Here is a 26494-nt window from a genome sequence, read left to right on the forward strand (position 1 = left end):
TCACCATCACACACACGCACACACACACACGCACACACACACACACAAACCATGGTCATACCTACCCACCCACACAACCTGACAGACACACAAAGGTCTTTCACCCTACCCTCCCACTTGTTTTAATATCACATGGATATTGCACAGACTTAACTGATAATGCCAGATAGTAGTATTGTCACAAACCCCACTGACACAGCGTGTGTGTGTGTGTGTGTGTGTGTGTGATGGTGTATCAGTCTGTTAGCGTCCTATTTGCCCACTATCCTACAAAAAGCCTTTTAAGTAGATCCCGGGTATTGGAAAAGCTTTAAATAAGCATAACGCAATAATGGAAGGTTCGTCATTGCACGTTTGCCCCACATGACACCGGCCGTGGGCAGGGTTGAGGGGAGCAACACAGAAACACTCTATTCAGGAAACAAGACAGCCTTTGAATATATGGACACTGACTTTGTAATGACAAAATGATCTAAATGCTACTAGATCATATAAACTGTTCTGTGACTAAAAGTACTCAGTTCAAGCTAAACCCAACTCATCCAGATCGCTGACATGGTGCTAATGAGCATACGCAGCAAGTGACAATGGCTGGCCAGATTACGAGGTGTCTGATACGACAATACAGCTGTTACACAGTCACTAGGTCAAGGCTAAGGTCTCATTCACACCGCTTGTTACTCTGCGTGGGGAAAAAAAGACAGTCCTTCACATTCGTTTGAATAAAGTGGTGAGACGGTGTCTTATCTTTCCAAAACGATCCAGTGTTGTAAAAAAGAAAAAAATTGGATCAACTATTCCTTCAGTGTGTGACGTCAGCCGACAGGGTGCTGCTTTGACCAGTCACATGCACATTCAAAGGCACATTCCCATTCTGCTCTGTACTTCGTCACAGTCGTCATCATTAATGGTACAACGTACATGTCAGGCAATGATTAAGTGTAACAGTTTTTTTTCTGTAGTGTAAAAATAGAATTGATTGCAAACAGTATTTCTCAGCTGAAATAACACCTAGTGTATACTATAATCGTACTGTCAAACATTTTGATCTGGCTTATCATTAGCATAGTGAAACATCTCTCAGAAGATGATTGTTTATTTATTTATCTTAGCAAATGGATTACATCTGCTTGTATCCTCAGCTTTGTGTAATGGGGTCAGTCTTTTTATTAGTAGCATTTTTCATTTTTTTTTTCCTAATATCTTTTTCCCTCTCATATTGCATTTTTCTACTCTGCCGTATTTTATTATTAACAAATTAAACTTCCCTTATTGCTCTTTTGTGACCAAGGAGGCTGTGATGAGCTGCAGCTGCTGATCTCTACCCAGCTTGCCTGCTAAGAGGTGATTTGTGAATATGGAACAATGTGTAAACTATTGAGCCAAGGCCTAAATCATCTGCTAAGATGGGCTTTGCCACAGATTATGCCTGTCATTTGGTCTATGAGCGTGGCTTATAGATTATAGATATCTTTGGCTTCACAGTATGTGATCAGTTTAGTGACACAAGCAAGACCTTGCGTGTGAACACACATCTACATACCCACACAGAGGTTGGACATGTGCATAGGCAATCCATGCTTTACAGGGATTTACACTATCTGAACTACTGTTTGTCCTTTTACGTTTCTGTCTTTCTCAGTGTTTTAACCACGATTTGTCAGGAGCTTTTTTGTTTTAATGGAAATCCACTTGGACAAGAAGAGACTCATTTTAAAACTCTCGAAGTATGTCTCTGCAGTCTGTCTATAACAGGGAACAGTCCACTTCTATTGAGTTATAATTGAGTCCAGTTTATTTCCTCAGCTCTACATCGTAACCATGTCTCTAAGGGCTTCATATCCACTGCCAGGTGAAACCACTGCGTATGAAAGTGTCTGGGCAAGCAGGGAGACAGACACACTGGAAGCAAACATGTTTAATTCCGACCGATAGCAGGATAGTAAAAGAGCATAATGATGCAGCAACAATACTTTTAAAATTAATGTTAAAAGAAGAGAGTGTGTCTTTCCCCAAATAAACAATGGATAAGATTTGACGATTTCCACAGGTTTATCCTCCCAAGGGGATTGTGGTTCTAAAGATATGTAGCTTGGTGGGAAATGCTCTGCTGCCTGCTAATTTACTCTTGATTGTCGGCAACAGTCTGGCAGCCAGCATCTTGTGATCGAGAGGCGTGACAGGGTACATAAGGGATGGTGAGAGCAGATAAATATGATTGTGTGAGTTTATTGCTATTTATATATGAGAAGAAGCTATTTGAAATCAGATCTGGTTCAAACTGGGAGCCAAGGTATGGGGGTCAGAATATTTGCAGTGTGCATAAGTCTCCTGATTTGATTCAGTATTGTTGGAGCAGCATTTTCTGTGGAAGGTAGACCGGAAATTATGACATGGTAGTACAAGAAGAGGCAATTTTGTGACATTCTTGAATAATAATATATATATATATATATATATATATTTTTATTAGCATGTTGATCAGCTTCTTCAAAGTAGAAGCTGGCTCTTAGGGGTCTGGTATCATTAAATTATCTGTCTAAATGAATTATATGCAGTAATGATGGATATAACTGCACAATATCCCAACATGTAATTTGTGCATAAAATAGCAGTGAGCCTGGGAATGAACCTTGTGACACACCCAGAGCTGATATCAATGATTAATTTTAAAGGAGGAAAACTGATTAAAAAGTCAGTTATTTATAAAAGTATGGTGGTGACACTATGAAATTATTTTGATTTAAATGTATTTTATATCACCTTTTAAGACACGATCCTTTAATTTGGTTACTTTCTCATGGATTCAAAATGAAAGAGGTGTTTTGTAATTGTGGGGCAATTATTGAGTCATGGAAAACAAACTAAACAATTAGGTATGATATGACATGTGCCAGTGAAATTCAGACATCAGAAAGGTGGTACGCTTTTGTCCTGCTGTTCCTACATTCCTACAGTGTCCTGTTGTTGTTTCTTGTCAACTTCTCCCATATACATACATTGACATGCACACAAACACATACACACATACGTGTAGACACACGCACACATGCAAAGATGTACACATCCGCATGATGTCGAACAATCCAATTAGCTACAATCTAGTTGATTTGGGTAATTACCCAGAGACTATTAAGTCCTTTTCTCCCTGTGTACTATCACAACTGTAATTATGGCAATGCAGCAGTGATGTTCAATTACAGTTTACTGTATTTGCTCTGTAGTGTCGTGATGGAGAGAGAATCATGTTATAAAATAACGATAACTACAAGTTGGAGAAAAAGGGCAAGCTCACTCATGGAGTGCAGCATGGAGAGCACCCTCTGTGAGTTTCAGTCTAACTCTTCATAAACATATCTCATGATCAGTGGCAGAATATCAAGTGATCCATCTTCTCTGGCCTGTAAATGGTTGACATTTTCCCTTTATTAAAACTGTGAGATGTAACGCAGGGATTTAACGATGACATGAGACGATCAATGACTCCATTGTACTCTGCTGGAGGGTGCTTTATTAACACACGGCATTGTCCCATTTCAGAATGATTTCTCTATGTTAACGGATGATCACCCCATTGGAATTGAGGTCTCTGGTGGCCAGAGTTGAAGTGTGGCTCTTCCTCTTTTGTTCACTGTAATTAAGTAGAATAGGGCTGCGTAAAGCAGGAGTGAGATGGAGAAAGAGTTGTAGCTTGTCTTTATTACTGTACCACACAGTGATGATGGGATCGTAGAGATGTGTGTTGCATATCAGAACACAATGGAAAATATTACCCTTTGTTAAAATGAGGGTACTGTAGAATAGGAAGGCCCATTGAGACTGCCATCAGTGTGCCTGCACAGCCGCATGAGACGCTAGTCACCATTGTTACAATAAAACGCCGCTTAGATAAAAGCTTATGAATACAGGTTGCACGACAGAGCTGTAGCAGGCACTGTGTAATGGATCACACTGCTGCCACACACAGCAGGAAGAGAAAAATGACTCCAGTTTTAATTAGTCCTTGTTTAAATTAGGATGAAAAATTAAAACTGCGAATTGGCTATGCAGATGAGATGAGGCGTATATGATGCAGTGTCTGACAGAGTTATCAAAGCATCATAGACGTCTAGAAGACGGAGGAGTTTAGGAGCTAAACTCTTGAGTGGGAGAATAACTGGTTGATTGTGCTTAAAGAGGTTAAAGGAAAACTGAGCAATGAAATCGGCCACACAGGCAGATTTCACACCTAGTTTCACAGTTAGCCTGAGGCTAGATCTGAGGATGAGGGAAGAGATGCAGAACTCAGGAGGCTACAGAGGGATAGACGGTGAAAGGTGATTTCAGGTGCCTCCGAAATTTAATTTGCTTGTCTGTGGTTGGGCTTAAGCTTCAAAAGCAATTTGGTTAGAGTTCTGGTCCTGGAAAGGTCCTGGAAAGGTCCTGGTGTTGGTTTAATGTTAAGTAAACTAAACAAGGTCTGTCTTGCGGGTATAATATACTGTTGGCTTTGAATATTTGACCAAGACCAAGATCTTCCCTAACCTTAAACACATTCTGAGTGCTTGAACAGAACCATCCATCCATTATCTACCGCTTACTCCTGCTTTGGCTGGAGCCGGTCCCCGCTGACTTGGGCGAGAGGCGGTGTAGATTGCCAGTCTATCACAGGGCTGACACACAGACAAACACTCACATTCATGTCTATGAACAATTTAGAGTCACCAATTAGCCTAATTAACCTGTGCATGTCTTTGGACTGTGGGAGGAAGCTGGAGTACCCAGAGGGAACCTACGCAGACATGTGGAGAACATGCACATGCATAGTGTTAATCACCTCGGAACCATGCTGCCTAGAATATAACAAACATAACAATATGAAATGAAATCATACTTTAGATACTACAAGCAACTAAAAATCCATAGTCACTGACTGTGACATGTAAACCTTAAAATTTGACCTTTGTGATCGGATCTATTGCAAGATCAAATATTGTTGTGGCAATAAACGAAATGTCAGAGAGTACATGTGCAAAAACATTCAGGCTCAACATTTTGGGATTTGTCAGATATATTAACATTTCTCTAGAGACTCTCCTCCCAAGAAGAACAGCATCAGTCATTTCATCAAGTGCATCAATATGACACATTCAAGTGCTAAATCCCTCTATTGGCTGTGTAATTATGACAGGAGCAAAGGAGGAAATATGATGTTCTAAAGTGACAAAGCCTGTGTAAGCGTGGAAGAATAGGTCAACATCAGGCTATCACACAGGAGAGTGCTGTTTGCTTCCTGTTGGAAACCAACAGCCAACACTTTTTCCTTTTTTGTTGTTGTGGACATGATGCTGAAGCTCACTGTGACAAAGTACTTACTTCAGCCAGAACCATTTAAGATGATGGACTGGTGTTTCCTTAAGTTGTTGATTAAAAACATGTATTTATTGTTACAGTATTAGTTGTATATAAACTGTATATAAACTAAAGAGAAGTGCTGCAGGTTGAGACTGGAGAAGAACAACCGCAGGGCCGAAAACAAAATGAAAAGTTGGAGAGTTAAAGGGAGAAAAGGAATAAAACTGAAGGTCTGACAAGTTTAGCTCAATAAATGGCTGATATGTCAAGCTCATATACTTTTGTATATGTTGTATGTGTTTAATTTTTGAACAAAATGCCTTGTTGCCTATCATCTGCTCTGGTTCCCTTCAGCTCAAAAACATCTGGAGCCTAAATCCCCCTTTGACACTTGTGTGCTTTGTGCCATCCTTCGATCTTCTGCTTTCTGTTCAGAGGGCAGAGGGCTCTCATCAGCCCTAATGCCTGACTTCCCCTCTTTTAATTTCCTTTCCTTTTTCCCAGCTCGGGGAGTTGTGAATGAAGATGAAAAAACAAAAAAGAAAATCTTTATTTTTACAGTTCATTTGCACTGCATTTTCTTTCCCTAGCCTGGTGGAGACTCAGGTGGGCATGAGTATTAATAGCTTCCCTCGTTTGTGACGTCAGCTGAAATCACACATGCGCCTCTTAACACTCAGATGGTGTTTTATGTTATTTAGACACATCCCTCTCAGTGGTTATTTAGTCATAGCTGTAAAGCTCTTGTCAGAACAGAACAGAAAAGACAATCTCATTTTTCTCTCCTCCTTGCTGCTTTTCTGCCTCTTAGCCACAATGATGTGTTTATTTCAAACCTGTTCTGCCTCTGTTTTGTTTTTCCAATTTTAGTCATTTAGAAACTCATCTCAGTGCTGCTCACCTTCTGTCTGCTCCAGTCTTTTTCTCTCTATCACTGTTTATTTTCCACAAATCATTCTCTTAGAGAAGATTGTCAAACCGTATTTCATTTCCTCCTTTCTCTCTGTTCCATGTGCTCATGTGACTAATCTCACTTTCTGCTTCACTCCCTCCATTGAAAAAGGTCTGTATGCTCTGCCTGAAAGCTTTGTGGGGTCCTAAATGCTAAATGCCAGTCTGTCTCTGCCAGGCGCCCGCTTAGTGCTGGTCTCCTTGGTGATGAGACCGGCGATCAGGCTGTTCTGCACCAGACACTGAGGGGTTTGTGATTGAGTGTTCATGATTGTGTGACTGTGTGTGCGCCTGTGTCAGTGTACAGTGGATTTGTGTGTGTGTGTGTGTGTCCGTGTGTGTTTTACCCCCCATCTGTGTAAAGACATATACTGTATATAATGCAGAGATAGAAGGGCAGTATGAGGGGCATGAATTGACTGGCTCATTATCATGTGAACGCGTTATGTTTCCTGTCAACACTGGCTCTGTCGAACAAGGGAGCCCCTGTTCTCTCTGCCAGGTCTTGAGCGCCACAGCAGCCAGGCCCCAATGTGGTGCAGTTCTGTGATGGCACAATTCACCAGGAGTTTAGATCCACAGACACTGTTTCTCATTTCATTCCGTTTGTATTTGTATCTCCACAGCCAGCGAGTAGTCAGTCAAATTGAGATCTAAAGACTCAGTGCCTTGTTATTGAGTTGGATATAGGTGCTTTCACTATAGCCCTGATTTATTTGCATTAAATGAGTAAAGATGATCTGCCTTTGCATTCAGTGGGCGAGTACCTCATTGCTTACACTGTTTGATTGTCTTTGGTACATTAATATTTGTGCATTTTATTTGTTTTCTGTAATGGACTTAACGCTTTTGACCTTAATCTGGCGTCTCTGACCTCACATTTTAAACCTGTGATTAAAAATTGGGAGGTTTATTCAATAATGACTTTAAAATTGATAAACAAATTAACTCTGTGGTAAAGGCTTTGCCTGTTAACCAAGGTCAAACACTTTTTCCCCCAGTCGGGTTTGCAAAAAGCAATTCATGCATTTATCACCTCCCGACTCGATTATTGTCATGCACTTCATGCTGGGGTGAACCCATTTTCATTGTCTTGTCTTCAGCTTGGTCAACATGTGGCAGATTGCTTTTTAACCAACACAGGAAGATAGGAGCATATAACTCCCATTTTTAAATTGGTTCCTTTTCTTTTTGTGAGTTTTAGAAAAAAAAAATATTTAGAACATTTTCTGTTTTTAAATCTGTGGTACGGCACTGCCTGATCCAGGTAATCAGCAAAGGGCACAGCAGGGATAGAAGTTAGAATTGAATAAGCTGCTCTCTAAAAGAAATTTAAAAACTGATCATACTAAACTCTATAAAGGTGAAATTTATGTGCTTTGGAGTGCTTTGGATTGGTTTTAGCTTAGTTTAACCAATACCATGGCAGCTGAGTGTAAATATCAGAACTGTATTAAGACTAATAATATTTTAATCCATCCTTTTTAGACAATGGGTAGCTAATATGGCTCAAATTAAATTTATAATTGTCCCGTGTCTGAGACATCAACCATGTGACCATGTCTCTGTCGAGTGCTGGTCATGCTACTCCTTAAAGCTGATGACTTGACTCTGCTACCCCAAGACAACTTAATAAGCAGCAGGACTTCCCCTAAACTCAAAGCTGTGCCCTGAGGAGGGGATGGCCTTTGCCGTTATCATTATCAAACCATTATTACTCTGCGGCAGACTCCCTCCACCGGACCTGGGTCTGTAGCTGCAGTCAGAGTAAAGATCAGGCTGATGGAGATTAATTGTTTGATACACAGGTATAGAGTTAGTGGTCAGCCCTGTGGCCCAAGTTCTTATATACTGTACATCTCACTGGGACCAATTTAAAAGGCTAAATGCAGAGTGGCCAAACACCATGTACCTGCTAGGTTTCATTTTGTTAGAGCAGGTAAGTGTGTGTGTGTGTGTGTGTGTGTGTGTGTGTGTGTGTGTGTGTGTGTGTGTGTGTGTGTGTGTGTGTGTGTGTGTGTGTGTGTGTGTGTGTGTGTGTGTGTGTGTGTGTGGGTGTGTGTGTGTGTGTGTGTGTGTGTGTGTGTGTGTGAAAGAGAGAGACAGAAAGAAGAGGTTTCATATTTGTATGTATTCATGCCCGTGTAAAGTGCTTGTGCAAGCAGCATTAAGATTGAGATCGCATGCAGCTCGACCCCACTTTTTATGTATATATGGGTAGCTGATTCACACCCTGAAGCCTGTGTGAATGAGAATATCCTTGACAGATGCAGTTACCCAGAAAATTGCTCCACTATGGGGTGAGGCCTCATGGATTGCAAAGAGCCCCAGCTACTGTCGATGGTTTGAGCTCAGGGAGAGAAGTCTGAAGTGGGCCTTTAAGCCCTCCAGGAATTGTTTGCCCAAATCATAAGAGATGAAACACTGAATTAGCTTGGACAAAGATATTTTGATCAACGAAATAATTTTTGATACATCCTAAAAAGGAGAGCTTAATTGAATCTCTTTATCATGGGAGCCCCATCGGAGGTATAATGGAACTAGACGAGCAACATATTATACAATGAATAATGGATGGTCTTGCTGCCTCTTAATTAAATAATTTTGTTGTAATTTAAGGACTTGAACACATTGTTCCTGTTAGGAAACACACAAGTTCAAATCCATGAGGCAAATTAATGAAAAAAAAAAAAAAAAACATTTTACCATGTAACACTCCAGAAACAGTTTGAATACCTTATTTTGCTTTCTGATATGTGATGGAAGCCCGATTGAGAGAAAATATAAAAATAATCTGGCTACCTTCACTTCCAGATTGACTGTAAAATGACCTTATGATAAAAGCATATGTGAATCCACTAAGTTGGCTCCAGTAGTCTCATGCTCTAACGCATCTCTGCCAGACTGAGCCACTCGAACGGCTCTTATTTCCTTCACACTTACTCCAATTAAAATATGACGTGATTAAAGTACAGCAGTCTGTTTGGTAATATGTACAATACGTGTGATATTAAATGTTAATAGAAAAAAGGGAAACACTGTGTGTGTGTGTGTGTGTGTGTGTGTGTGTGTGTGTGTGTGTGAGTGAGAGTTGAGCAGTGTTGGCAAGTGTTTCTGTGTCATGTCTTTATTGTCCTGCACTGTTGGTGTGCATCTTGGCTTTGCTGTGTGTGTGTGTGTGTGTGTGTGTGTGTGTGTGTGTGTGTGTGTGTGTGTGTGTGTGTGTGTGTGTGTGTGTGTGTGTGTGTGTGTGTGTGTCTTTATTATCTTGGCTTATTGGACGTTTGTGCCAAGAGTTCATGGTTCACTCACTGGGTTAATTGACCTCTGGAGACATTTTTCTCCTCAGTGATAATGAATCTCTGGATTATATGATTGTTCTGCGTTTGCCTTAGATGTGAGATTTGTAAGGGGATTTACGTTCTGATGTGGCTCATTATTTTTTAAACGAGACCTTTGAACTCATTTTTTAAATGTTGTTTAATGTCTGTGTCTTGCCAGATGCTTGTGTGACTGGAAGATAGAAATGAGAGTGTAGGGTTTATCTTTTTTAATTTTCAGATAAGTATTGCAAACAAAGAATATTTAATACCCCCAATGACACACTTGAAATGACCAAAGTGCATTGATATAAAGTATTTACTATACTAGTTGTCCAGAAAAGCCTCGGGTAGGCTCAGGTACTAATTCCCCAACAAAATGAGTATCCGGGGTTTTAGAACGGAAGTTAGTTTATACACATGCAGATAAATTTTATATGAGCATATATTAAAAGGTCTGATCATTCATGATTAATAGTCTTTGTACTGTAATGTAGGTTAGGGCCCAAGAGACTCTCCAGATGGAACGTAAAACAAACAAATCATTCTCCATAAAGGAAAGCATCTTTTAACCCCCCCCCTTCACTGCAGCTTGCATCGTACCGACCCGTATTCCCAATAACACGGTGAAGTCATGTGGTGTTTTTGTTACTTGTGTTTAATCTTGTCAAATGTATTCTCAAGGACAGTCTGTGTTTTAGATGCTAAATAGATACACATGAGCAGGCACACACACACTCACTCAGAGGTATTCACACATACACAAAACAGAAACACACTAATGAAGCCTTTATGAAACAAACAACTTGATTAAGACTCAGGAGAAGAGAGAATCAGGTGTGAACACCGTGGGTCATGAAATCATGCGTGAACGTATGCCAAGGATGTGTTTTTAAAGAAGTTTGTATGGTTTTAAGGAGCACTTCACATCCAGTGGGAGTTTTGTTTGGGCGTGCTATTGCAAACATTACTGCTCACTACCTGGTGATCATCTTCTGGCTGAACACACCAGCAGGAGAGCTGAGTATAGGTTTGCCTCTGGGATGCACATGCCAGTTTTTCTTGAAGCAGCATTTCTTCAGTGTCCACTGAGCAGATAGTTTTTTTTTGTTGTTGTTTTTTTTTAAGTTAGTTCTTTCTTCAGCAAGATACAAAAGAAGTTGTGAGTTACGCAGATTGTCTATACAGTAATTGGTAATTTAATAAAAACTGAAAATACTGCTGAAGGTTGCCAGAAGCTAATATTCACCTTAACACCAATGCAGAGCATATACATTAATTTGTTGCATCAATTTAAAGATATTTCTTCTTTTATTAACCCGTTTTTATTTAGCAATAAATCTTCAAACCACGGTTTTTGCTGCTCACACAGTGGATCCTCAGGAATGCCGTAAAATTTAAGGGACTCCAGAGTGACTTGTTCTGCTGGTGTCAATGTGCAAAAAACAAAGAGCTGCTGCGTCTACATCATTATACTATGACGACATAGCAAGACCTGGGAGTTGCTATAAAAATAAAGTGGAATTGCCATCGATATGTTTTAAGATCAAACTCAAGACCATTGTGGGTATATGTTAATGTCTTCTTTATCAAACTTACATGATTTTTTTTATGTTGATACTGTGCAGCAGTTTCTAAATGCCGGTCACAAAAAAAACCCTTGGTGCATATCGGTGTCTGTAAATATGTGCAAAACACTAGTTTTGGTAATTGTCATATTTATTCTGCAGGGACAATATGTAATATATTTATTGCAGCAGATGGCCTCCTCCAAACTTATTACACAGTGGACAAAGAGCAACGTCATCGATTCTTTTAGCTCTGTATTGTTCTCCACCAACTGTTGATTCTCCAGCTGTTAGATGTTATTATCAGATGATGTTATTATGATTATTATCAGCAAGCGGCTAAATGTGCTTAACTGTGACATGTTCTGTTTGCTTTCACCTCTGAGCATTTTTCCTCCCGACTTAGTTTCTGACTTTCTTTAAAATTAAGATGCATTTCCATTTATTCCCACAAATACATCTCGGAGTCCAAGGGAAACTGGCAAGGAACCGCAGATGAGCAATTGCTAACAGGGTAAACACAGGAGCAGATGTTTGAATTGAGAACAAAGATGCATAGATTAACACAAACTGCAATGGCAGGCAGACAGAGAAAGGCCAGAACAGTGCAAACAAGAAAATTACAGAGAGATTTGTAATATGTGGCTGTCAATAGGACTTTACCATTTCTTTCTTGTGGTAGTGGTACAGGAGCTACAGCTGGGGGTGCCTTTGGTCACCATGGAAACTGACATTCCCTTGAAGGTGCTTGGCAGCCACCGCCAATTGTTGAGCTTGGGTAATGGTTCGAAGTCGTCTGTAAAGTGCTTCAGAAGTTGAGATTAAATTCAACCTGCCCGGGGTAGATTCACGCAGTGACTAATCACACTGTTTTAGACAGGAAGAAGGTGCCTGATGGCGTTCAGAGCAGAATATGTACCCTATTGCTCACGTCGAAGGTCCCTTTTAGGTGTTTTGTTTTTAGCTGCCAGTCATTGTATAAATAGAAATAAATAGACCACATCCTATTTGTTAAATAGGCACATACATATTCCTGATAGGAGAGGCATAGCCAGCCATGGTTACAGTATTTGTTTTGATTCAGCCCAGCACGGCTGTTCAGTCTAGGCTGTTTTACATTTGCATATTTCTATTCAGACACTCCTTTATTTCAGATGTGCTGGTAAAATAACAGCATGTGCAACACTTGTCTCTTATTTCTGCACGACCTGTGTCTTTCCCATGAGGCTTTGCTCCAGCTGGCAGAGTTATCTGAATGAGAGGGGTCAGGCACCGCTGCTTAACAACTGATGAAATGATTACACCTCTGCGTCTCCAAGTGCAGAACACTAGAGCCGTCTATGGCAGGTAGTGTGAAGGCCTGCTGTTGATGGGCCAGTGAACGACGGCAGCTGGAAGGAATCAGCCAGGCAAAGCGTCACCGTCAAACCTCAACCCACCCTGCCACCTCATGCAGAAAATATGCAAGATTATTCATGTATTTCTTTAGTACCACTGAGCACAACATTAAAAAAGTACTTTTACCTGAATTTCTAACTGGGTTTACCTAAACAAGTGCAATTCTGTTTCTTTTTTGTAGTGAAAAAATGTCTGCAGAGCAAGTGCAGGTGTATATGTTTCCAAGGTTATAAACACCCAGCGCTCAACAAAGTGCCCAGTGTTTTCAGTGAAAATAAACAATCTCAAACACTCATTGCAGCTTACAGAAAAATAATTAATTTTTGCAGCCAGTGCTGAACCATCCTCCTATTATCAGACAGCAGATGTACTGTAGTGGCTATCTGTAAGCACATGTACAAACATACTGGATGACAGGACATTCATCCAGCATATTTTGTGCATCAGCTTTAGACGTGTAACTAGTAATTGAGGGCAGAGGCGTTTGGGGAATTTACCACAGAAAATGTTGGTGACCACAGTTTGTCATTGGGAAACATAAAAAACATGAGTTTTGAATCTGTTATTTATTATGTATCAACATGAGAGATGTAAACTCAAGGTATGGAATTATTTTCTGTAACACCTGTGTGGCCACTGAGCATTTCCAAAAGGGAAAATTTATATTTCGTACTGTAACAATGTCTCTAGTTACAAATTTAATTTTTTAATACGGTATCAGATCAAATAAATGTATGGTGCTGCCATTCAAATGCATTCAGAAGGCAAATAGGTCGACTGCTGCCAACTGTAATGATGACAGCATTAAAGATGATATTGGCATCAATGGGGTCACATCTAATTACCATCTGATTTTTATTTTGCCTTGTAGAGAGAAAGAAATAATGTTAGTCTGGGTGTATGTTTTACCAGGAAGCAGCTGATTGTAATGAAAAAATGTCCAATCGTTTTGTTCACACACTCACAAGACAAGGCGATGATGCAAAATTGTGTTGTTGGTTTGCAATCTGAGTGCTGGTGTCGGTGTGTGCAGGCGTATATAAGGGGTGTTCTTTTATACGTACAGTGTTTAGCACGTGGATGTCGACTTCTTTGGTAGATATGTATCAAAGCACAATAATTACTTTATACTCACTAGCAGGGAAGGATTTAATTAACTGTCCCTTGTCGGGGCAGATAATCGGTCAATAACTCACACTCACACTTTCTTTGTTATATAAACAAACAGAGTGAGTCAATATGGTTACCATCCTAATACAATACTAATGCTAAGATAGAATGCCCTAACAATTCTTTGTTGTTGCAGGAACATAAAGTGCAAGTCTTGAGTGATGTGGCTCAATAGGCAATTACAGAGGGGTATTGAGAAATGCTGCAGACAGGAACTGAGCATAGTGTGGGTTCTGTCTGCCTACAGAGAGAAGCTGATGTTGTTGATTTTTGTTTAAATTGCTTCATCAGGCTGGTAGTGCACTGTATCAGCTGCAATTTTACTTATGCATACACAGAACAGTAAATATGTTTTCTTCGGTTCTTTCTGCAGGTTCAAGATTTGATCTACACACAGGAAAAGGTAAAAATGTCTTTAACTTATTTTGAAATCACACACAGACCTGCAGTGTTGTGTGTTCAGGTTGTGTCTGGATCTATTTTTGGATTTTGGAGAAATTGCTGAACCAGTTTCCTATTTTCAATGCACACTCACATCCATGGTTACTGTTGTAAGCTGTTGACCTAACCATAAATATGGATTAGGGGTGTGTTATAGTATAAGTATTCATCGTGCACAGACACACATATGTATGTTCTGTATATGTGTCTTATGGCTCAACTGGATGTCTCTCCAAACTGATTTTCATAAACACACAAGTAAAAGTACATCAGAAAACCAACCGTCTAGTCGTTATTGAGGACGACAGTTATAGATGTTTTGTTTTCCTGTTTTTTTTTTTTTTTTTCCTGTGGTTTTGGCATCTAGGGAACATTTAATCATCGTGGCAATGGTGAACCCGCAACTCTTTTTGGTCTATTTCCGGCAGATTGAGTCTGTAATGGTTTATGTCTATGGCCTTCCCCCTGTAGATCCCAGAGTATTTTAGTCCAGAATAATCCCCACCATCTGCTGCCTCTACTACATTTTAGTCATCAGTATCTTTCAGTCTGTCCGTCACTCTAGGTTATTTGCTTATTTATTTTTCTTTCTATGTAGGAACAGCTTCCTGTGGTGTAACCTGTTTCAGTTGACTAATGTGACAATCTACATGCTTATGAGGTCATGGTGCAACAAGACTAACTCAAAGCAGGTGCAACTGGATCCTGCAGCGCCCGAAATGTAAAACTCATTCACCCAATGGAATACCTTGGACATGATTTAGCATATTAAAACAAAAATTAACAACAACTTTATTGGCATAAGACACTGTTCCTTAACCAAGTTTGTATTGCTGAAATGTATTCAAGCATATCTCACAATAAAAATGTCTTATTTAATCCCGTAATACTCACTGTGATCCAAATTCTGCATAATGATGCTGAAACTCCATGTGTGACCTGGAGAAATGTTAAAAATATACCAACCTGACAGAGCTGTAGTAGATTAGAGGTTAGACAAACAGGGTTATGACTGAAATCACAACTGTAAACAACATTACGCCTGCCCCGAAAATCTCATTTGAGACATGGAAGGCTCTTATCTTCCCTTAAAAGCACCACCAGGGTGCTCTGGGAAAAGGCACTTGACTCTCACCTGCTCCGCTGCAGTTGTTTTTTTTTTTGGCAGATGGTACATACAGTATCTACTGCAAATATCTTTAAATGCGCACAAATGTATGACTTCTCTGCTCTCCTCTCCCAGACTGATGCTGTAAGTGAGGCTGAGCTCTTTGTCAAATTGTTACAATAGAGAACATGACAACAACATTTCATTTAGTGCAGACACACGTGCATTTGTGACAGGAATGATCTCCATAGAGAGAAATTCTGTGTACTATAATGTGCAGGGCAGAGTACAAGGTTTATTCTCCTTGACAGATTCTCATGTAGTGTGTGTCCCTGAGTGGCTCACAACAGCAGTGACATCAGCACCTCAGTGACACGGTTGTCAGACATGTACAGCACATCTCTGTACCAGCACACAGCTGGATTAACAATGACTTGAGTGGATTAGTGCCTGTATGTGTGTGTATGTAAAAAAGAGTCAGAGACAGAACGATAAAACAGGATGGTGACTCCTGTGTCAAGTGGGTATTTGATAAAGCTGGATACCTCAAACAGATACCGATAATGCCCAGAGATTATCATCATTTTGGCTTGATTGTTAATGACATTACCACACAATGTGCTCCACATATACGTGTTAGCTCTCACACACACCCACAGTTCTGAGCAGATAATATACCCGTGCACTGACCCATATCCATTAACACTAGGAGTCACGACCTCATCCTGCGTCACCTCTCCCTCAGTTTCCTCCTCCCTCTACTTCTTCTGCTCTTGTTCTTTTGCAGACATCAGGTCCCCCATGTGGGACATGTCCTCGACAGACAATATTGAAACAACATGCAATGAGACAGGCGAACTGTGAGATTAAGGATGTGGGTGTTCACTGCCCTATGGGCAGTTATGCGGCAGGTAACAAGCAAACGTCTCTTCATGCAAATTGAAATGATAAAGTTATCAGTTCATTCTGCAGTTCTCTGAGAGCAGACAGTCATATAAAGTCTATACCAAAATAACCACAATATTTACAGTTTGATTCCTGGCTGAGGAAACCTTCTTACACTCTATCTCTTGCCCATGTTCTCTGTCCATCTAGACTGTCAGGCCAAAAAACTGTATTTTGAGGGTTAAGGCAAAACAAAGAAGAACAGGTGATCATGATGATATATTTTGAAATAGTTTATTTGTCTTGTGTACCCAATTTTGTTTTTTGTTTTTTATTAAACACCATACCCTGTGTGTGTGTGTGTGTGTGTGTGTGTGTGTGTGTGTGTGTGTGTGTGTGTGTGTGTGTGTGTGTGTGTGCGCGCGCGCGCGTGTGCGTGTGTGTCTGTGTGTCTGTGTGTTTGTTTGTCTTTATATATGACATTTGTAAGATTGCCAGCTGGGCCATTTATGCTAAAACTTCATGCCTTTCTGCTGCTGCAAATTGCTTTAGATTGCTGTTAATAGCTACTTTTGCCGTTTCCCAGAGAGTCCAATATTAAAATCTGCTGTGATGTCATTCTTTGGAGCTCTTTCATCCTCACTGCTGCAATATGTTACTTGGATTACTTTATCTGAACGTTGTATAGCGCTCTAAGAATGTCAGTAATGAATTTAAGGCATGCAATCTGCTTGACTATTCAAAACGCTCCTAATTGAAATGCTGAAAAGGCAGCCCTGGCTAATCAGCTTAGAAATGTAGTCCACAGTTGACGGATAATAAAGAGGATCTTAATGCTGAAGAGTCTATTACCACCTCTGTGATTAGAGTTCACATTATACGATCTGAGGACAATGCAGGGATGGGTGTGCAATGGGTGTGTACGGAGAGAGGGAGCAGGATAAGTACTGTAAAGGCAAGAGGATGGAGAGATGACTCCACTGTTCAAAAAGAGGGTTAGAGAGAGAGAGAGAGGGTTAAATACCTACTGTGAAACTGAGTTTTAAGTGTGCTACTGTGTCATATAGCAAAGTCAACAGCAAACAGGGGTTTGATGCAGGATCAAAGTTGAGTTTGGATACACAAATGCTCAGAAATGTCTAATCCTGCTTGTTAAGGAATACACACTTACTTTTTCAACTAAATAGCTTGTTTTATAAAAAAAAAAAAAGATCTCTCTCAAGCTTTCTACAAACTGTTAGTTGTGTAGCTACAGGCAGCACTTTTTGTGTTTATAGCTGAGTGCACCATGATGAATGCCTTCCAGCAGAAACTCTCTATCAGTGTGCTCAGTTGTCCTAATATTTAACTGATATTGAAACTATCTGTATAATGGCTGGCTTTTCACTCCACCTCTAAGTGTGACTGTTCAGATCAGGTGTAAATGCTCTTTCCTTCTGATGTGATCTCACATCCAGTCAACTACTTTCAGTAAAAAGTATCACACAGTTTTTCCTTCTGGATTAAATCTGAATGGTGCACTACAATACTCTGAAATGCTTGAGGGTGCAGCAGAAGATAATCTGAGCCCCCACATCTGACATCAAGTATGGTGGCTTCCTGTACCTAGATAAATATAATGGCATCTTTACTGTATACTGAAGGGTTTTGTTGTTTATTATGGCATGTATTTTTTATACTAATCTCATCATATGCAAAAGTAACAGTTTCTTCATGCTGACTAGTTTGTTGAGAAGCTGCTTTGTGGACCTTGTTAGGCACCTTGTTTCCGACAGGAGGTATCTTGGGAAATTGTTGCTGCAAAGAGTACAGTTAATGTCACAGTGCACAAAGGTGCACTGATGGGCTTCTGAGGGAGTGACCAAATGTCTCCTGGCTGTCTGTCAGTCACTTTCTCTCTCTGTCATACTCTTTCTGACCTTTCAACCTTGCCTTTCCACACACACATACTGTACACACACACACACAAACTTTCTAAAGCTGTTGTTGATGAGGCAAACAGAGGTCAGGGATGTGCAGTATGAATGGAATGACACAGGAGTGTGTAGCACCTTTCCAAGCAGCTCCCTACTGCACCAGATAGAGCTACTACCACAGTGTGACATGACAATCTCACCAGTGACACTCAATGTAAAGTTCATCTGCCAATTATGTCGAATGTGCTGTATAATCCTATTGAAGTTGAAAGTTGAAGCAGACACCACTTGGAATTAACAATGCATGCCACTTGGTTATTGAGGGGCCTTAGTGTGATCAGGTGTCCAATTCAAATTAACCTGTCCTTGTACTCACTGTCCTCATAGTTCCAATTATAACATTATTTACTATACTCACTATCTTGTCTTTTATATGTACTGTATTTGCATCTTATGACAAAGAACATTGTTCTTCGCTGCCTTGTGATTGACATGTTTTTAAACTGTTTGTCAAATGAGAAGTGAAACTCATATCAGAAGTTCTCAGATCCTCTCTCGCCTGAATCTTAGTGGCTGGACAGTGAGACAGATATGTTCAGAGACTTTGGTTGGAAAATCCCCCTGAATTAATGTGGGGGACAAAGGGAAGGGCACAAAAACAGGATTTCTAAAAGTGTGGCAAACATGTCCCCTTCATCCCCCAGTGGAAACGACTCCCTCGATGGCACAGACATGACTGTGGGATCTTCTCATCCCAATATGTGCATGAAAGTGTTTTAAATGTCAAATATTTTGACTTACAGTGAATTGAGTAACTTGGATACAGATCTCACTCCACACATCTTCCACATGGCTTGAAGATAATCGGAAATGTTGTGCTTTATTTTATGATGTGCCAAGAATATAATGTATGTTAGCTCTCTCTGCTCTGCCCTCCACCCAGGGAGAGGACTACTTCCTCCTTATATGTGTAAGGTGAGCAGATGCCAGCCAGAAGGATAGAAGAAAAAGGGCACAAAGTCCCGTTGCTCATTACCGTCAACAACACCATCATTAATCATCACACCTTCCAGCATCTAAGAGCTGCAGGATATAACCTGTGGGCTCGGTTCAATGGATAGTAGCAATTTGGTGTGGACTTACAATTATATAGGCCACGACAAAGTGTCAGCAGCAATGTATTTGACCTTAACAAGGTCAGTGACTGTGTTGCTGTCATCGTACTGTCAGTTGAGGCTGAAAATCAGAATCGTTTACTGTTTTTTTCTTATTAATTACAGTTGTACAGTTGGTTGAGATTTGGATCGTTTTGACCTAATGGGGATGTTTTATTTTCGGGTGTTAGATTTTTATGTCAAGATTTCTCCTGAGTCCCAAGCAGAGACGTGTGAAGTGAGGGAGACATTGTGGGTAAAGTGTGAGAGCAAGGCCTGAGGCTCAGGCAGTGGTTAGTGTCAGCCAGCTAATTTAGAAAGTGTTGTGTCGGAGTAATAAGAGCTGAGAGGAACCGCCTGATACATGTCACACAGACTGCCCACCTCTGACTGACTAACTACTGACACTACAGTCTTGACCCATTTGCCTGAATGGAACAATTATTCATTGTACGTAAATAAAAGAAAAGATGTGTGGAACAAAAGGAGAGTAAGGTTTATGTATGGTTTATAAGGACAGACAACAGATGGGAAGGAAATATGGTGAGTTTAGAGATGGGGTTGAGAAGGGAGAGTTAAAAGTGTGTCTGTGATTGACAGAGGGAAGGCTAGGAGTGAAAAGGAAAAGGGGAGGGAGGGGAGAGGAAGAGCAGCTGTCCTTAGATGTCTGTCTCTGAGGGCTCAACCAGGAGACATCTTGTAAGTTTCTCAGCCTTTGCATTTGGACACCAAGAAGATATGAAAACCGGGTCCTGAAATAAAGTTGTGTGGACAGTGGGGTGGAAAATAATGTCTCAAACTTTTCATACAATGAGTAAATATCTCAAAATGGTAAATTTATGTTCCATAAAACAGACGTTTTAGAGGTTCTTAAAAGAACTAAAACCTTATTCTCTTCGGTTTTTGGTTTTTAAATGTGGGTTGCAGAACTACACAGTCTGCTTCTTTATAGGCTAAAGGAGTTTCACAGTTCCTCAAGGCCCATTCAGAACCAATTATTGCATAATTTAAGAAATAATGGTGACTAGGGGAAATAAGCTAGTTTTCTTATTGATTGACTTTTGGGGAAAAAAGAGGTTTTTGTACACCTGAAGCTGTGCCCTCGTATAAGCGGAGCAACATGATCCAACCTACCTGTGCTCCAACCACCTGGAGTGGTTGTCATAATCACAGGAGCCATGATGAGGAATTGGCTTGAGTGTGTATTGATTTCTGCTCAGCCTGTTTTGTAGGCTGAGGACTCCATCACCGTGGACGTGCCGAAAAGACGAGGTTAATTCATCTTCCTGTGACTGGCTGCTAGAGCTTTTGATGTCTCGCCACTTTCCATACACCTCTGTGCCAGTATGTCTTTGAGTGTTCTATGATGTATCACCTACACGTGCACCTCGCCATCCCATTGATCATGTGATCATGTTTGTATAGAAGGTGATTTGGGCGATGTCTTATTGCTCATGCATTATGCAGAAAATATTGCACTCTGTGCTGCAGGAGAAAAGCTCTGCTAGCCTCTGTTCTTCTTAGAAGAATTGATGATAATATTTCTCAGTTATTGTTTTTTGATAACATTTTGGTCATCATTGCAATCACTGCAATAGTTTGGTTCCAGCTATGGTTTTTTTTTTTGATTCGGAGAAATGGCATGTTTTAGTCCCATAATCAAAAGCAGCTATATTGATGAAATATTCTGTTTTAAATCAAGCAACATAGCTCTCTCCATGGATATCAAGGTGAATAACTGAATTTTGAGGCAAGGCTTTTTTTTTTTTTAATGTTGCACATCCGCTTACATGCCATAATGGGACTGATCTCCTTGAGAAGAATTCATTACTCAGCATGACAGCTATCTTGTTTCTGATTTTCTTTTTTAGGTGAAGGGCACTGGATATATTTTATTTACACCTCTGTGAATTATTCAAAGTGTTTCTAGATGGAGCTAGCTAGCTAACCGTCTGTTGTCTAGGAATGGTTGAGTTATTCTAATGATCTCTCCCGTATGTGTTAGTGTGTGCCTGCAGGCTTTACCATAGCTTCTCATCAGAGAGTTTCTGGATTGAGAGAGTGAGGATTCTCTATCAGCAAAAAGTTGCTGCTTTTGTTGGGACTTGCACAGAGGCGAGAATTGGTCTCCCAAACCTTTTGCTAATGTCCCAGATTCAACTCCCCAGGTGTGAGGATGTGATTTGTGTGTGAGCATGCACATCTTCACATGCACTTCATATGATTTCAGTGCAATCACTCACACTTTCTTTCATCTTAGCCATGCTTCGCCCCGTTTCATTTTTCCACCGTTTGCTCCCATGTTTTTATCCCCTCTCATGTCTCATTTCTTCCTCCTCGCCTCTGCTTTTCTTCCTTCCATCTCTTTGCCCACTTCTTGATCTCTGCTTTGAAGTGACCACAAGGCGAACCTTATCAAAAGGCACTTTATAAGGCCCCTCAGCATTTTCCCTGGAGTGTTTTCTTGTGTGTGTGTTTGTGTGTTTTCAACAAGCAATATTTGTCCCTGATTGATCTCTGCCCTGGAACCCAACCCATCACAGCTGACAGGAAGTTCAAACAATAGCCATTTAAGAAAAGTCTGACTCCAGGCATCACTGGGGTTGCAGGTGAGGAGGAAATAACATTTTTGCAGAGCAGGATGCTATTTTTTTTTTTTTAAAACAAAAGTATTAAATGTATAGATCTGTGTTTTTTTTGATGCTCACTTTGTTCTTGTAATTAAGAGACTTGAACTATTCATCTTGGACTTCGGCCAGCTGCAACTAGGTCTCTAAAAACAGCAGTCATCAATCGTTCAGTGCAGGCTCCCTGCTTCCTCCTCCGAACACGCACATACTCATGCACTCTCTCTCCTAATTCTCCTCTCTCCAAGCCTCCGAGATTCCCTCCTTACTTCCTCTGATCTTCTGAACGTCACTCCCTCATTCCTCAAAGCAAAAACGAGGGTAAGGGAGATGACAAAAATGAGATGACAGATTATCTGCTATATATAGAGCCAGTCTTATGCTGCTTCCTGTATTCATCTTCTCCCCGCGCCCCAAAGACATTGAATGCACCTTTTGGTTTGCGACTGGTGATGCAAATAGACCCTTTCCCTCATCACACTGCTCTCAAAATTCAGTGTCTCGGGCCGCATATTTCTGTAAATTATACCAGGCCTTGCGGTGGAGATGTGGTAGCAGGAGGGCGAACGCATTCACAGATTCACAGTGAGGGCGAGGATCACAGATGGCCTTTCAGCGAATGTTGCTGCAGTGGTAAACTCCACTCCAGTCCTTTGTCTTCAGTTTGATAATATGACATGAAACACTGAAACGATTCATAAATTGATTTTTTTTTTCGTTTGGGGGACAATTTAACAGTAGTCACATTTCCCCCATGATACAATAGTTTGTTTGTCACACTTAGTGCCAGCAGACTCATGGTAACATACTTATCTATCTAAGGAAATAGGGACAGATTACTGCGGTCCACAGTTTAATATCCTATGCTCTTTTATCAAGTGTTTCTATAGACTGCTTCATACCGCAGATTTATGCCCTCTGGGCTCTGGGCATCAATATTGTAAAGTATGGATTAAAACCCACAGTGAAAGGTCACAGATAATCTGACTCTCTTGCTTTTTTCTGTCATGCTCTCTCTCTTCCACCTTGCTCAGCTTTTTCTTTTTTTTTTGGTAAAACAAATCATTTCTATCCTGGATGTAGTCACTGTAGCAAACAAACAGCAGACTTTGGGAAGAGGAATGTGAGGAAACTTCTCCTCAAGAGTAGCAATCCTGAAAAACAACACTTCAAGACTCAAACTGATCAGAGCTTTGACATGGGTGAAAGTGCACAAATCCTGGGACCAACAAACCCAATACACACTGTATTGTCTGAATAGGAATTAGCCCACTCACAACAGAAGTAAATCCTCATGTATTTATGACAGCTATAAATTTCAGATTCCTCACTAACCATGGTGGATCAAATCCACCAACTGGAGTGAGTGAAACTATGAATTACGATAAGATGACCCTTCATACTATATTTATTTATGGTGCTCCTTAGATATTGAATCTTTCATGAGCTAAATGCTGAGACTGAAAATTTGTTGCACCATTGATCACACTGGTCTACAAATTTTGGTAAATCGTCGACCTCTGAGATAAAATGTACTAATTCTTACAGATTTTGATTAGATCACTTAAAAAACAGATGATAAAGGTGCTGGTTGGCTAAAGTTTTCAAGATATTTCCATCCATCTTCTATACCCGCTTTGTCCTGAACCAGGGTCACGGGGATCTGCTGGAGCCTATCCCAGCTCTCTCTCGGGTGGAAGGCAGGGGTACACCCTGGACAGGTCACCAGTCCAGTTTTCAAGATATTTCATGATAAAGATTTATAATTGTCTATATACTGGCGAGTATATTTGCCTACAGCTTCTCGACAAAGTACGGCAGAACAGTGAAATTGGTTCCAAAGTTTATAAAGTTATATCTATGTTCACTTGGATACTAAAGATTACCTGACTGTAATTTATTGGTCTTTTATTAGCAAACATTATGTTATTGGTATCAATAAAAAGATACATTTATAATAAACCAATGGGTTTGTTTACTTCCTGCCTCCAGAGGCCTTAGTAGGCTGTTATAAATGTAAAATATGAAAGGCAAATAAGAACTGTCACTTACAGTCATAGACAAGCCTCAGTGCATATTCTTCATTTAGAGTATTACTCCTTCTCTTGCACTTTTATCTTCTGTCTTACTCATCACCATATCATCAGCATATTGCTGTGTTGCTCTCTTCCTTCTCCCGTCACATCACCTTTATGCGCCTTAATATTCGCCGAACAGAAGGAGGGAGAGGAGGTGGTACAGGCTCCCTCTTGGGACATGTTTTATGTTTACTCATATATATTTACATCAAACCAAAAGGTAGGCCGCTGACTGTAGACATGAATAAAGATTCTAAAATTTCATTTCCCCTCTTCTACTCTTCATGTCTTTAACAGTAGCATAATTTTTCCACCTCTTTTTAGATTAAATGTCAAAATATGTGCCAGTGAGGCCACAGAGACAAATTGGAACCATGAAACTGTTCTTTTTCGTGCTGGGAGGAGAAGGAGGCCTCTGTTAGCCTAGTTGACATTCCACTTAATTTGATTCATTACTGGAGAGTGATGGCATTGTCGTCACATGCAGGGAAAGGGGCCAGTGGTAGAGCTTTGAAATATCCTGATGGAGGACAGTACAACCAGCACACTTTGATAAGATGTGACTCAACTTTGACTGGTGTCGGTTTTCCCTGTCCCAGCCTGAACTGCAAATTGCCTATACCATGATTTCACACTTTATTTGTGAACCAAATGTGACAGCAAACTGTGAAAACACATTGTTAGAAAAAAAAAATCAGTGCAACCAGAACCAAAGCTTTTAAAAGTGCAGCTCCTGCAGAATTAAGGATTGATGCTGTGAAGTACATTATGGGTTAATTGAGTGCCAGAGAAAAAAAAGCTCTACAGCCAAATGTCATAAGGTGCATCTGTAAAACTGCAGGGGTTCTACTCTGGATCATTATAATACATAACCATTCTGAAAGAAATCCCATAAATAGAACAACACTGAGCAATGTCTTAGTTTGTCTATACTTTAGCACCACACCTATTACTTTTAGTGAGGACATAAAGCTTGAAAAGCAGCTTGCAAATTTATTGTTTCATTTAAAAAAGATTAAAATTATTTACTAAAACAGTTTGACACTAAGAGTTTTGGCAAACATTACTCAGACAGGAGTAATAGTGTTGTGTTGTGTTGTGTTGTGTTGTGTTGTGTTGTGGGCTATTTTTAGTGCCAGATTAATAACCATTTGATGCACTCCTGAGTATTTATGGCAGTGGGAAGGTGTGCTGTGTTGGATTGAGTTTGTGTATGGAAGTGTGGCTCACTGATGTGTTTAACAGTTTTTTGATAGGAATGGACCTTTGGAGGAATAAGATATGTCAGTAAGTAATTTTTTTTTCTTTTGGAACTTTGATCAACAGATTTCCAGTTTTACACCACAGACAAAATGTTCACTGGGAGATGACAGAGCAGAGCAACAATATGTGACTGTGGTATTGCTGACATATGAGTGGACTCAGATGGAGAGCAAAGCACAATCTGTCTGTGTGTCTTGCTCTTGTATGACTCATACAGTATGCATACAGTATGGACAACTGGCCGCTGGTGGTTTTGGCCACTGCAAGTTGCTCACTTGCACTGTAGCAGTTCAAACACACTACTGTCTGAAATCATTTGCACTAATATTTATTAATAACTCCTAAAAATAAAAGATGAATTTAGTAAAAATGTGTTTTGGCACTCTAATTTCTAGAGTGGTGTGTTCCTATAATAAAATGATGTGAAATGTTGAGAGTGATATTTTGTACAGTGTAGCAGAAAATTGAACATCTTCCTACTGCCACAGTAAATGTCCAGGAGCCACATGCTGTTTTGTATGCTGTGCAACACATCCAGGTTATTCAGTGAGCCGTAGGGAGTGACTCTTTACTGAGGGGCCACACATCACAGGGGTTCGCTGCTATTTATATGTATGATTTCATTCATATAAAATAAACATAGTGCAACATGCATTAGCATACAAGAACGTGTTCCTGTCTTTCCTTATGATAGCAACAAATACATGCATTTAAATGAGTGATACATATTGATCCAGAGCAGGTAAAAGACAAGTTATTATAGCCCTACTACTCATTATATTTGATGATTGTCTCTTTATAAACTGATCCTTACTGACCGATGTCTTGAAGAGAACAGTAAAGAACAGGGTTTTATTTTCAACAACCCATCTTTCACCCTCAACATCCGTCAGACTTTTTTTTCCATCAATGATGTTTTCTTCCTCAATGACTCCTACACAATCGGTTGCAGTTGTCAGCTGACAAATTATAGTGTATATCCTAGAGGGCATTTCAACAAAGACGCGTTTGAGTCTGCCCACTGACTGGTCAATTTAGAGTTTGAGTTGTGGCTTGTTTTTTTTAGGATGCACTGAACATTGTAAATCAAAATTTTCCAGAACAGTCTGTTTCTTTGTATTATTATGGTTATTAGGTGCATTACTGGGGGCATTTCAAGGCTTTTGCTGTCTTCTCTGATTCTTAGATGAGGCTGCCTGGTTTCTTCCATGCATCTTTATTCTTGCACACAACAGACTTGAGTGGAGAAAAAAAAAATCATCATTAGAGCAAGGTGAAGCT

At 40.2% G+C, this 26494-nt stretch overlaps 1 protein-coding gene across 1 annotated transcript in view; it reads left to right on the forward strand.

Annotated features, from left to right (window-relative positions):
- The window catches only part of igsf11 (immunoglobulin superfamily member 11), an 80862-nt gene that overhangs the window by 11257 nt on the left and 43111 nt on the right, over positions 1–26494 (forward strand). Inside the window, exon 2 of the mRNA XM_026294604.1 lies at positions 14115–14144. Within this exon, the coding sequence (XP_026150389.1) occupies positions 14115–14144 (30 nt within the window). The remainder of the gene's footprint in view (positions 1–14114; positions 14145–26494) is intronic.

The sequence above is a fragment of the Mastacembelus armatus genome, chromosome 13, assembly GCF_900324485.2.
Source record: "Mastacembelus armatus chromosome 13, fMasArm1.2, whole genome shotgun sequence".
Lineage (NCBI taxonomy): Eukaryota > Metazoa > Chordata > Actinopteri > Synbranchiformes > Mastacembelidae > Mastacembelus > Mastacembelus armatus.